This window comes from Lotus japonicus, chromosome 1 (assembly GCF_012489685.1).
Source record: "Lotus japonicus ecotype B-129 chromosome 1, LjGifu_v1.2".
NCBI classification, from domain to species: Eukaryota; Viridiplantae; Streptophyta; class Magnoliopsida; order Fabales; family Fabaceae; genus Lotus; species Lotus japonicus.
In genome coordinates, this window is record NC_080041.1 from 2,645,126 (window position 1) to 2,657,337 (window position 12,212).

At 36.9% G+C, this 12,212-nt stretch overlaps 2 protein-coding genes across 2 annotated transcripts; both read left to right on the forward strand.

Annotated features, from left to right (window-relative positions):
• Positions 1-1,546: 1,546 nt before the first annotated feature.
• Positions 1,547-7,401, forward strand: LOC130733040 (kinesin-like protein KIN-12F). The gene is made up of 16 exons (XM_057585085.1): positions 1,547-1,911; positions 2,041-2,172; positions 2,486-2,569; positions 2,674-2,799; positions 2,891-2,950; positions 3,042-3,095; positions 3,198-3,290; positions 3,371-3,466; positions 3,569-3,717; positions 3,905-4,054; positions 4,160-4,289; positions 4,386-5,378; positions 5,463-5,555; positions 5,638-5,703; positions 5,793-6,575; positions 6,924-7,401. Exons 1-16 carry the CDS (start codon positions 1,681-1,683, stop codon positions 7,170-7,172), a joined length of 3,489 nt encoding a protein of 1,162 aa, XP_057441068.1. The 5' UTR covers positions 1,547-1,680; the 3' UTR covers positions 7,173-7,401.
• An 859-nt stretch (positions 7,402-8,260) lies between these two features.
• On the forward strand, positions 8,261-11,138 carry LOC130733041 (mitochondrial import inner membrane translocase subunit TIM22-3-like). Its single transcript, XM_057585086.1, has 5 exons — positions 8,261-8,524; positions 9,434-9,498; positions 9,964-10,036; positions 10,118-10,171; positions 10,553-11,138. The coding sequence occupies exons 1-5, from the start codon at positions 8,365-8,367 to the stop codon at positions 10,801-10,803; spliced, it is 603 nt and encodes a 200-aa protein (XP_057441069.1). The 5' UTR covers positions 8,261-8,364; the 3' UTR covers positions 10,804-11,138.
• Positions 11,139-12,212: the final 1,074 nt, after the last annotated feature.

Here is a 12,212-nt window from a genome sequence, read left to right on the forward strand (position 1 = left end):
TGGCCGGACTTGATTCTCCGGTTGCTGGTGGAAACTGCTCTAGGCTTTCACCTTTTGAGGTGGCTGATCTTACATCTGTTGATGCTGCAGTAGGTTCGTTGGGGCTTCCTAAACGGCGTGGCCGTCCAAAAAAGACCCGTGACGATGTTTCTGGCAGTGTTTTGGTCGTTGATCCTGGGGAAGGGACCTCTAGGGGTTGTTTTTCTCGCCCCCGAGGGAGACCCAGGAAAGGGGTGAGTTCGTCTTTGGGTTTGGAGCCTGTGAGGTCTTCCTCCCCAAGCTCGGGGGAGGGCGTTTTGGATGCTGCAGAGAATCAATTGGTGGTTTTTGATCCTCAGAGAGACAGGGGTCCTTTGGGTGTTATGACGCGTGCGAGAGTGGCGCTGGCCATAGGGGTTCGATTGGGTTTGTCTTACTCTTGCTCTGACGATGAGGCTCTCCAAAGCATAGCAGCTAATATCAACTCCCGTAGGCTTAGTTAGTGTTTTTTAGAGGTTTTTTGGTGGTTTGCCCGTGGTTCCTTTTGATTGTGCTGTATTCCCTGGTTTAGGTATTTTTTGGGGCTTTTCTTGGTGTTTCTCTATGGGGGTTGTGTTTAGTGGAAGATGATTAGCTTTTTGGTCTACTAATCATCAGTTTCCCCTGTTTTTCCTGAGCTTTGGCCTCAGTTCTCTTGCTATATATATATTTATCCTTTTGCTTTCAAAAAAAAAAATCCTGAATTAATTAAAAATCCGAAAATTCAATAAAAATATCATAAAAATAATTAATACTCTAAAAATAAATAATAAGATAAATTAAGATAAAATCATGAAATAAACAACTTAAATCCTAATCAAATCTAAAATTTAAAAGGTACTAAATAAATATAGATAAAAACTATCAAAATCTAGCAAATCACAATAAAAACTCATAAAATCCTGAATCAATTAAAAATCCGAAAATTCAATAAAAATACCATAAAAATTAATTAATACTCTAAAAATAAATCAAAAATAAATTAAGATAAAATTAAGAAATAAACAATCTAAATCTTAATCAAATCTAAAATTTAAAAATGTATTTTTTTATGAGAATTAACCTGAGAATGACACGTGAATTTTTTTTATGAGAATTAACGTGAGAATGACACGTCACTATGAATTAACGTAAGAATGACACGTCACTAAATCAGCCTGATGGAAGTTCCTCTTTTCTAATATATTGATTTATTTTGAAGTTGAAGTTAGAGTTTGCACCTTATGAATTAGTGTGTGTTTGGATATGGAATAAAATTTAATGAAAGAAAATTTCAAATAGTGGAATGTGACTTAAATTTAACCGATAGATATAGATATATTCAAACACATACTCCTTTGAAACCAGCAATAAGTAGATCTTCAACTCTCTGATTGGGATCCTCATTTCTCTTTTGTCCTTAGTTCATAAAGTACTTGTTGACAAAATTTAAATTTTCTAGGATCTTATAGTCATTTCAGGCACCACTATTCTTTTGTAACGGTCATCTTCATTTGAATCCAAATTTTGCTCTCTTTCTTCTTCATCCCTCTCTTTCAAACACTGTCACAATTCATCTCTCTCTCTCTCTCTCTCTCTCTCTCTCTTCAAAACACTGTGTTTCTTTTCTCTCTGATTACCATTGTTGCTTCATTTCCATTGCTTCCTCAGCAAAACACCATCATGTCTTCTACCTCATCTCTCAGAAACCTTCTTCCCAGATCATTCTCTTTCAAGCAAAAACCTAATTCCAACCCTAAATTCCCAAAGTCAGATGCCGAGAACACTCCCCCCACCGATCCCAACATTCAGATCAGCCATGACCAATCATTTCCGAAGCAATCACACCCCAAAACCCCAATTTCCCCCAAAAATCAGTCAAAACCCCCTCTTGAATCGGACCCATCAGTGAAGGCGAGTTTGAATTTTTTCCCCTTTTTGACTTAATTTTAATAACTTGAAGTTTTAATCTATATACCCAGAAATGGGTATGTGAAAAAATCTCTCCTTTTTTTTCTTGCTCATAGAATTTGTTTGTAACAGGTTGTGGTACGAGTAAGACCTAGCAATGGAATAGAGGGGGAACGAACGGTGAAGAAGGTTTCTTCTGATACCTTGAGTGTTGGGGATAGGCAATTTGCGTTTGATTCAGTTTTTGATTCGAACTCCAGTCAGGTAAAGTGCTTCACTTCACTGTGAAATTTGTGATTTTCATTTTTACCTTTCAATAAATTTTGCTGGTAGGATTAAGGTTCTTATTTACTACTTATAGCATGTTATTATCAACTGGTTTTTTATAGAATCAATTCTGTCATTAGTCAAAATTGCTTTAAAATCAATTTTAGAAAGATTTTCAAACAATATGTTACATTGCTTGCTATTTAGAGTGAAACAACTAGTTCACTTTGTTTGATTGGATGTTGTTGCTTCACATGTCTCATAAGAGAAGGAAGATAAGTGTGATTTACATAAGCTGCTGTTTGTACAGGAAGATATTTTTCAGTCACTGGGTGTCCCCTTGGTTAGAAATGCTTTAGCTGGTTACAATACTTCAATTTTGTCATATGGCCAGGTACTTATTGATGTTTCCTGTATTATTTCAATCATTTACTGGAAAAGTGATGTATAGTACTCTTTATGGACTATTGATGTCTTTCTTTTTTAATTCTTTGCTAGTCTGGAAGTGGAAAGACATATACAATGTGGGGTCCCCCAAGTGCAATGCTTGAGGAGCGCTCGCCTCAAAGTCACACGGGAATTGTTCCTCGGGTTTTCCAAATGTTATTTTCTGAGCTTGAGAGAGTATGTTCTACTTCTTGATTCAGCTGCTGATGCAAGGAATTATTTTTTATTTATTATTAGGTTTGACTGTTTTTTTGAATTACTATATTAGGAGCAGCGCATGTCTGAGGGGAAACAGTTCAACTATCAATGTCGATGTTGTTTTCTTGAGGTAATACTTTATAATCTTCCCTATGTGGCAATGGGGGAAAGTTTCCCTTGTTCATATGATAATGGTCTTGTTTCTTTGTTGTGTGAAACAGATATACAATGAACAGATTAGTGATTTACTTGACCAAACCCAACGGAACCTTGAGGTAAGCATACAGCATCCTTTGGGGTGCAATTTCTCATAAAAAATTAACTATATTTTTGTTTACCATTGTTTACCAATTTAGTCTTGGTCCAAATTATTGCAGATGAAGGATGATTCGAAAAATCCATTGTATATTGAGAATCTTACAGAGGAATATGTTACTAGCTATGATGATGTTACACAAATTCTGATTAAGGTAGGGACAATAAAAACTTCAAAGCAAATATCATGCTATTTATACTTTCAGCTAAGTTGATTCGACTCTATATGCTGCAGGGCCTTTCAAGCAGAAAAGTTGGAGCAACAAGCTTAAATTCTAAGAGTTCTAGATCACATATCATTTTCACTTTTGTGATTGAGTCGTGGTGCAAGGTATTGCATTACTAATTATATTTCACATGAAACACAGGTTTATGTTGTTTATTTTCTCTATTAGTTAATTGATAAGGTAATTTTTATTGATTGGTGCTGCAGGGAACCTCATCAAATGGCTTCAGTAGTTCGAAATCTAGCAGAATCAGCCTTATTGATCTTGCTGGAGAGGACAGGAACAAAGTCGATGGTGCAGGCAGACAATGTCTAAGGGAAAGCAAATGTGTGAAGAAGTCCTTATCTCAGCTTGGGTAAGGAACTAAGGATGCCATGTCAATACTAGATTATATTTGAATTACGTTTCAACAGCTTATTTCGATGGTTTTTCAGATGTGTAGATTGGAAGTAATATATTGGTCACGTTCATTTTTTTTTGGGTAATAGTATCTTGGTCTTATTTTACTTCTTTGTAACCAATGTTTTATTTCATTGGTGTAGGCGCGTGGTAGATGCTTTGACTAAAGAAACTTGCTCAGGGAAAGCAGAACAAATTCCTAAAAGGAATTCTTGTTTAACCCGTCTACTACAAGAATCACTTGGAGGAAACGCAAAGCTCTCAGTAATTTGTTCCATCTCCCCAGATAACAAGTATGTACCTCGACTGAATAACATAGTTTATTCATGTTCACACCTAATAAGAAAAACATCTAAAATTTCATTTCTAGTGTTGAAGTTTGTATTTGTTGATTGTAGGAATAATGGTGAAACACTGCGCACACTCCGATTTGGACAGCGAGTAAGATCCATTAGAAATGAGCCTGTTATCAATGAAATAAAGGAGGATGATGTTAATGACCTGAGTGATCAAATTCGACTGCTGAAGGTAATTATTATTCTTCTCCGGGACTTTAGTGGAAATAATTTTTAAAAAGGACTAGAGGAGATCTAAGAAACACTATGTGTATTTTCTTTGGTGCAGGAAGAACTAATTAGAGCAAAGGCTGATGTTCGTAGCTCAGATGGGAGTAAAAATGGATACCTCCAAGTACGTGATGTCCGGGAAAGCCTTAATAATTTGAGGGTCAGCTTAAACCGATCTCTACTCCTCCCTCACATTGATAATGAAATTGATGAAGAGGTAAATGTGGGCGAGGAGGACATAAGGCAATTACGCCAGCAGATTGATGAATTGTACATGTCATGTGAAGGGAATCCTAAAGACATATCTGTCAGTGAAGATTGTGTCCCGTATTATTCTGTTGAGGAAAGTTGTGATACAGATATGACCAGCTGTGATGAAATTGAAAAAGAGGAAGTATGTTCAAAAGAAACATCAAGTGATCTTTGTCACAAGGACAGCGCGGCACCAGAAGACACCTCAAGGGCAATTAAATCTACTTTCAGAGAGAGCATTTCGGTTAGTTCATGCTGCCGGTCTCCAATACTTGAAGAACCACTGTTGTCTGAGTCTCCAAAAATCAGCAATATAAAGAGGAAAAGTGTGGCTTTTTCATCTAGTTGTCTTGGAAGTTGGAACAATGTGGCAGAGGAGAATTCAAGTTCCAGTATAGGACAATCATTTAAAAAGGACGAACTTATGCAATCCTCCTTGCGGTCAAGCAAGGTTTTTCCAGGTCCTACGGAGTCCTTGGCAGCAAGCCTTCAGAGGGGACTGCAGATAATTGATCATCACCAGCGGAACTCAGCACTAAACAAATCTCTAGCCTCATTCTCTTTTGAGCACTTAACCTTGACTCCTTGTCCAGAAATTGACAAGGGTGATTCTTGTGATAGTACAATACAACAGAAGAAATATTCTATTGATGAAAGGACTGCTACTTTGCTTTGTGAATCTTGCCGTATAAAAATATGTGACAAGGAAGACTCGATCAAGGTTAAAGATAGCTTGAAGTCGTTGTCTGACACAGCTGAAGCAGGAAATCAGGATGGACTGACAGCTAATGTTCCAAATGTATGTCTCGCCTTCATTTCCAGGAAGTTCCTTAATAAATTTTCTTGTTAAACTCATTTATCTGTTTTTTTATTCCTTTTAAAGGATTTGGAAATGGCAAAATCTATCATAAGAGAAAAGGAGCTAGAGAGACTTTGCAAGGAGCAAGCGGCTAGAATTGAGGAACTAAATCAATTGGTATCAGGAATTTTTACCCTACTAAATTTTATGTCTGTTGTTTAGAATTTACACTATTAACCATTTATTTGGGTTTGTCCAGGTGGAAAAATTGAAAGGAGAAAAAGAAATAAACTCCATCGTTGTATATGGTCAAGAAAGCAACAATGTATGTTGTTTGGTGTTATAATTTACAGTAAAGTTCTCTCCATTTTAATGTTTGTAACTCACCCTTCTCATTTACATTCATGTTTGCAGCTTCTGAGTGACACTTCCTCAGACAGTCATTTACCAGATAATGTAGAAGAAAAATGTGAAATCAAAGAAGTCCAAGAAGAATTCGATCAAAGAAACTGCTCTTTTGATGCTACTGAGAAGGAAGAACTTCTCAAGGAAATTCAGAATCTTAGAAGCAAGTTACAATTATATAATGATGCACCAGCTAAAATGTCCACTGACAAACTGAGATCTTCATTAATTTCAAGGTCCATTCAACTGCGAAAAAGCAGTGTGTTTTCTAACCATAATGCTGAAGAGCTAGAGAAAGAAAGAGAGAGATGGACAGAAATGGAAAGTGATTGGATTTGTCTCACTGATGAACTAAGAGTTGACCTTGAGTCCAACAGGCAGCGGGCAGAGAGGGTGGAGCTGGAACTAAGGTTAGAGAAGAAGTGCACTGAAGAATTAGACGACGCTCTAAAAAGATCGGTTCTCGGACATGCTAGAATGGTGGAGCACTATGTTGACCTCCAGGAAAAATATAATGATTTGGTTGCAAAGCACAATGCTGTTATGCACGGCATAGCCGAGGTAAAGAAAGCAGCTGCAAAGGCCGGCAAAAGGGGTCATGCTCGCTTTGCCAAGTCTCTTGCTGCTGAGCTTTCAGCACTCAGGGTGGAGAGAGAAAGGGAAGCCAAATTCTTGAAAAAGGAAAACATGAGTCTCAAGATTCAACTTAGAGACACTGCAGAAGCTGTTCATGCAGCTGGAGAACTACTTGTTAGACTCAGAGAAGCTGAGCATGCAGCATCTGTTGCAGAGGTAAAATCTCATTATCCTATGCTAGAAGCATCTGTTAGGGAAAAATGTTTGTTAATTGATTCTTTCTATAATTGATTCCAATGCCAAAAGAGAAGTTAATCCAAACATGCAATTGATAGTATACATACAATTGATAGTATGTTTGAATCAACTTCTCTCCATTATTGATTTTTCGCTTTAGAACCAATTTGTAAAAAGATTTTCAATCATGCATTGAGTAGCAGCTAGATGCCATAATTGATTCTGAGAAAAAATAAGCTTATACATAATTGCTCACTATGCTTCAGTTTTCTACTATGATATAGGTTGTTTCTGATATGTTTCTTGACTTTTACATTTCTTATTCAGGAGAACTTCACAAAAGTGCAACAAGATAATGAAAAGCTGAAAAGGCAAATGGATAAGCTCAAAAGAAAACACAAGATGGAGATGATTACCATGAAGCAGTATCTTGCAGACAGTAGATTACCTGAATCTGCGCAGCAACCGCTATTTCGAGAGGATTCTGATGGGGCACAAAAGAACACATCACCCTATGCGGATGATGACCAGGCCTGGAGGGCAGAATTTGGAGCAATCTATCAAGACCATTATTAGTTCTGGTGATGTGTTTGAATTAGAAAATGATGAGTTTGAATTTGACTACTGCAAGTGCAAACAGATCCTTCTCGGATCAAAAGTTCTTTCATTTCAATTCTTTGTATTGTTTTTATATTCATTGTATTTTTTAAGCTGTGTGGAACATTTGGTTTATGAAACATCTATTCTTTTGTCTGCTTGTTCTGACAGTGGGTAGTAGTAATAACATTGGAAAGTTTGTTCTTCACTGCATGAAATTTGCTGGGTAGCGCAGAAGCTACAAGATGGTTTTCATAATTTTATGGATTTATTATGTTTGTCGATTGATATAAAAAATAGAATTAGATAACTAAATTCACTCTATCTTATTGGTTGTAATTTGTATTTGTGCGATATCATATCCACTCTTAACTTAATGGGATTCAAATGAATCCAACCAAGACATATATTAGTTCATTTATGTTAAATTAAGAGTTCATGTATGTTAAATCAATGACGTGATATTAGAGTTTCTATGATCATGAGATGTTGAACTTTCATTTAATAATTTTTTTCTCAGACTCTAACCTATTCAAGCCCTTATTTTGTTAATGAAAATGCTATAGACACTCAATTCTACACTCTATTTCCAACATGGTCAGAGTGAAAGTGAAAGTTGGCAGCGAATTTGAACCTTCTCATTCTCATGTGACATATTAATGTTAAGTGGAGCATTTTGTTTATATCTCTATTCACAAATATTTAAAGGGTCTCATATATTTATTCGAACTATCCTCACAGGTTGAGGGGTTTGAATCTTCCGCGTCTAGTAAAATCTCAATTAAAGGGCAATCCTCTTCAGGGAGATGCTCCGGCGCTCATGCCAAGGACTGAGCCTATACTGAATTTCACAACTGTCACTAACAGCCAACACTGTATTCTGGGGGTGTTTTCTCTCTGTTGTACTATTTTATTTCTAACCTAAATTGATTCGTTGTTCACAAACAAAATATAATACACCAAACAAACAAACACAGAAAGCCTAGTTTTTGAGTTGGGCCTAGAGTGAGTGGAGTGAGTGGCATTGTTGGGTGAAAAAAGGGTAAAAGCGGGAGAGCAACCAAAACGACGTCATTTAGGAACTCTGCAAGCAGCAAAAGATAACATAGAGAGAGCGCACACACACACACGAAGGTAACGACGCTCCAATAACACACACCTCAGCTCAGCCATGGCCACGGCGGATTCCGACGACATCACTCAGCCTCCGCCTCAGGTTTCTTCCAATCCTCCGACCAACGCCCTTGTCCCTGCTACTCCTGCCGTCTGCCTAGTCCGCTTCGCCACCGACTCTGCCGGCGGCGCTTTCATGGGCTCCGTCTTCGGATACGGTCCTTCTCTTCTCTTCATTTCGCATCTCTTACTAGTTACCCTTAATTATGCCTAATTTTATTTCGTGCTTTTCAATCGAAGATTTAGTGTTTGTGAGCTTGTGTTGTGGAATGTTCATACACTCATTCAATGCTTGAATTGCTGGATCTTTTCGTTTTGAGAGGAGGAAAATGATTTTCCTCATTGATTTCAGTTACCAATGCTGGTTTTAGCTATGAACAGGGATGGGAGTAACTAGCTAATAACTTTTTCTCCAGAAATTTCCTGTAACTAACTTATAACTGACTTGTACTATTATCAGTGGTATTAAATTGAGTGAAGAGGCTCTGAATCAAGTTACATCAGTTGTTGCAGTGTGATTAATGTCTAGTAGTTTTTATCAGAAATGAATTGGAGAAGTGAAAGTGCTTCTTCTTCTTCATTGTTTTGGTTTTTGAATTGTTGGTTGGTCTGTTTTAGGGTATGTATTAGGGAAAGAAGCAGGTTTGCGACACCGAAAATATGTTTGGGAAGTGATAAGAAGATGATACCTACTTAGTTTAGTGTAATTGAGAACGAGGCAATGGGTTTGGGTTGGTGGTTTGCAGGAGCAAGTTCATGGTGTTATGTTACCTGTGTTGCTAATGGCAGATGGCAGATTATGGTAGAATATCGGCTATGGCGGCTTGCTAGAATTCCGCCATGGCGGATATTTGACTACACTGTATGTCACATTACATGGAACAATGTTAGCTTTCCGGTTAAGTTCTCTCATAATATGCATGACTAATATGTTGATTCAATGTGTATCTAAGTGAAAAATAGAAAGCTGGCTAAAGGCCATCTTTGAGAAATTTGACTCTTGATAGTGTAATTGTCGGTCAATTTTTCTGACTTTGCTTAAGGGTGCTTGTAATATGTGTTTTCAGGTGCTGGGCTATTTAAGAAAAAAGGTTTTAAAGGATCCTTTGTTGAAGCGGGGTCTTATGCAAAGGTACATTGGGAATCTCACTAGCTTTTTTCCCTGGCTGTTTTATGTTGCCTACTTGGTTAATATTTGGATGTATGGCCTGTTTTCTATGTTTTTCATTTAGCTCGTAAATAATCTTTCGGTAGACTAGCTCTTAGGGGCAGACCTCCCATAAACCAAGGTTAATGTGAGGCGCCAGTGAGTTTTCTGCTGTTAATTGATGTTAATAGTATAGTTAGTGGGATGTTAGTATAAATAAGAGAGGTTAAGTCAGTGTTAATCAGTTTTAGTGAGGTGGTTAGTTGGAGGAACTGAATTGCTGTCAATTCAGTTACGTTTCCCTTTCAAGAATTTGTACTTTCCTTTTCTACCAATAATACACTGTTTATACCAGAATCACACGGGCTCTATAGCTGTTCTTTCCTGAAATTCGTTTCTCTTCCTATTCTGAAGAACCAGTGCTAACATCTTTTTTCATTACCTCTTCAGACATTTGCAGTTTTGTCTGGAGTTCACAGTTTGGTTGTTTGCATCTTGAAAAGACTTCGAGGAAAGGATGATGGTATAAAACATTTATCATGAAAAGTTACTTCTGCTTTTTACTGTTTTCCCACTGATAATGCGACGAATTTTATATCTGCAGTCATTAATGCTGGGGTAGCTGGATGTTGCACTGGTCTAGCTCTAAGTTTTCCAGGTATCTTCATTTTCCCTTTAAATAAATGGATGAAATTTTGCATTTTTTAAAAACTTGTCACACCTTGTTGGACTTTTTTTTTGTGATAAGCACACCTTGTTGGACTAATAAGAAAGCAGGATAATGTGCTTGCCAATGTGGCCTAATTATCTTATGTGCTAATACACTGACGAAATTTACTCGTAGTTGAGGTGGGAAAAAAAAAACCACCACCCCCCAAAAGAAAAAGGAAGTAAAATTTTTGCTAATTCAGAAGGCCTCCTGATCACTAATATTGTTAAATTTCAATACATTGTTTGGCTAAATATGCATGTAAAATTGTAAATTTCATGTTTTGTACTTGTTATGTTATTGTGACTAATCTTTAAGGGTGTTCTCCAGGTGCACCACAAGCTCTTCTGCAGAGCTGCCTCACTTTTGGGGCTTTTTCTTTCGTTATGGAAGGGTTAAACAAGCAGCAGCCAGCACTTGCACTTCCCATGTCCTGGAAAACAACTGCGCTACATAATGCACGTCCTCCCTTTGCACTCCCCCTGCAACTCCCACTTCCCGATGAAATGAAAGAAGCCTTTTCCTCTTTCTGCAAGTCTTTGAAAAAGCGCAACAAGGGAGCTTTTCCTACATCCCAATAAGTAATCAGGGTATCTTGGTTTTGTAGCATCATGTTCATGTAGATAAGACGTGCACCCTTCTTTGACTTTATTTAGGGCTTCCTTGTAGCTTTTGTCAACATTTCTTTTAGAAGAAGTTGAGGGTGACAAACAATTGTCCATGGAGATAGGTTGTTACATCATGTTACTGAGTTCCAATCTAACGCCATCTTGGTTCTATTCTATCCTGTTCTTTCTTGGTGGATTGTTGGAACTTGAAAGGCATACGGTGTGATGATTGATTGAGCTTGAGTGCTTGACTTATGCAGTTATTATCCAAAGCACATTAGTATGAAATGGCGGCAATTTCTGTTTAATGCGATTGCAACCTATCTTAGATTATGAGCAAATGTAGAAACTATTTCACAATGGGTGGGCGCGCTCAAAGATTCTGACATCAAAAGCCTGTGTTATGACCATGAAAGATTCTTATGCCCCTTGCTTCTGCAAATATATTTTAATGAATGATGCTAAAGTTATATGTTATTTAAAACTACAACCTTTTGAAATTCTTAACACTTGCCATATAGCATGAAATCTAAATGATTTTTTCATGCAACTTCCAAGGTTTTTTATGTTTCTTTCGCCATTCTTGTCTGTGTTTTGTTATTTGGGATTGGTGTGGTTAAGTTCTTTTGTATCTTTCTTGAGAGGGTTGGTCTCATGGTACTATTTCTCGTTCAATAAATTCTTTTTGCTGTCGAAAAAAAATTTAGATGGCTTATTATGAAAAAAAAAAGGAATACAATATAGAACTACAAATTAAGGGACATTAAGAAACTAATGGCCTATTTGATTTCTGTGTTGTAAGATAGTTCTTAGTTTAAAACAGAGAAAAACGCATTTAAAAAATTGTTATGAAAAATAGTTATTATCTTTAATTTTAAAAACTAAAATCAAAACATCTCAGAGATGCTTTATGTTTTAGTTTTAGTTTTCAAGTTACATTAATTTCAAATTTGTAAAACGACTTGTTCAATGTTTTTATTTGACAAAGCAGTTTTAAAAATTGTTGAAGAAAAATAGAAAACAGAAAAAGGAATCAAATGAGCTCTTACTTTTCATTGAAGAGGGGAACATGTGAGATGATGGAAGGGAGAATTGCAAAGTTCAACCCGTATGTAAATGCGGATGACAAGCTCATAAACACCTTGTTGTAATTTTTGTAACTAGAGATATCAATGTCAAAACTTCATGCATTGAGAATCCTAGAAACATCATGTCTAGCCTTGCTATAATCATACCTGCCGGCACAAATCATCTTGTATGTGTTTTGTGCTACGTGCGTACTGCGTGTGTGTGTGCTGATAGATGGAGAACGTTGGTTAACTATCCCAACTGTTTTCTAACAACTAACCAACATTTATTAATTCACTAACTGCCCCTAGCTG

Bases quoted from the DNA above. Each gene is read 5' to 3' on its own strand.
- LOC130733041 (XM_057585086.1), top strand. From the start codon at position 8,365: ATGGCCACGGCGGATTCCGACGACATCACTCAGCCTCCGCCTCAGGTT. The intron at 9,499-9,963 runs GTACATTGGGAA...TTACCTCTTCAG, and splicing joins AAGCGGGGTCTTATGCAAAG to ACATTTGCAGTTTTGTCTGG. The intron at 10,037-10,117 runs GTATAAAACATT...TTATATCTGCAG, and splicing joins ACTTCGAGGAAAGGATGATG to TCATTAATGCTGGGGTAGCT.
- LOC130733040 (XM_057585085.1), top strand. From the start codon at position 1,681: ATGTCTTCTACCTCATCTCTCAGAAACCTTCTTCCCAGATCATTCTCT. The intron at 3,718-3,904 runs GTAAGGAACTAA...TCATTGGTGTAG, and splicing joins AAGTCCTTATCTCAGCTTGG to GCGCGTGGTAGATGCTTTGA. The intron at 5,556-5,637 runs GTATCAGGAATT...GGGTTTGTCCAG, and splicing joins TTGAGGAACTAAATCAATTG to GTGGAAAAATTGAAAGGAGA.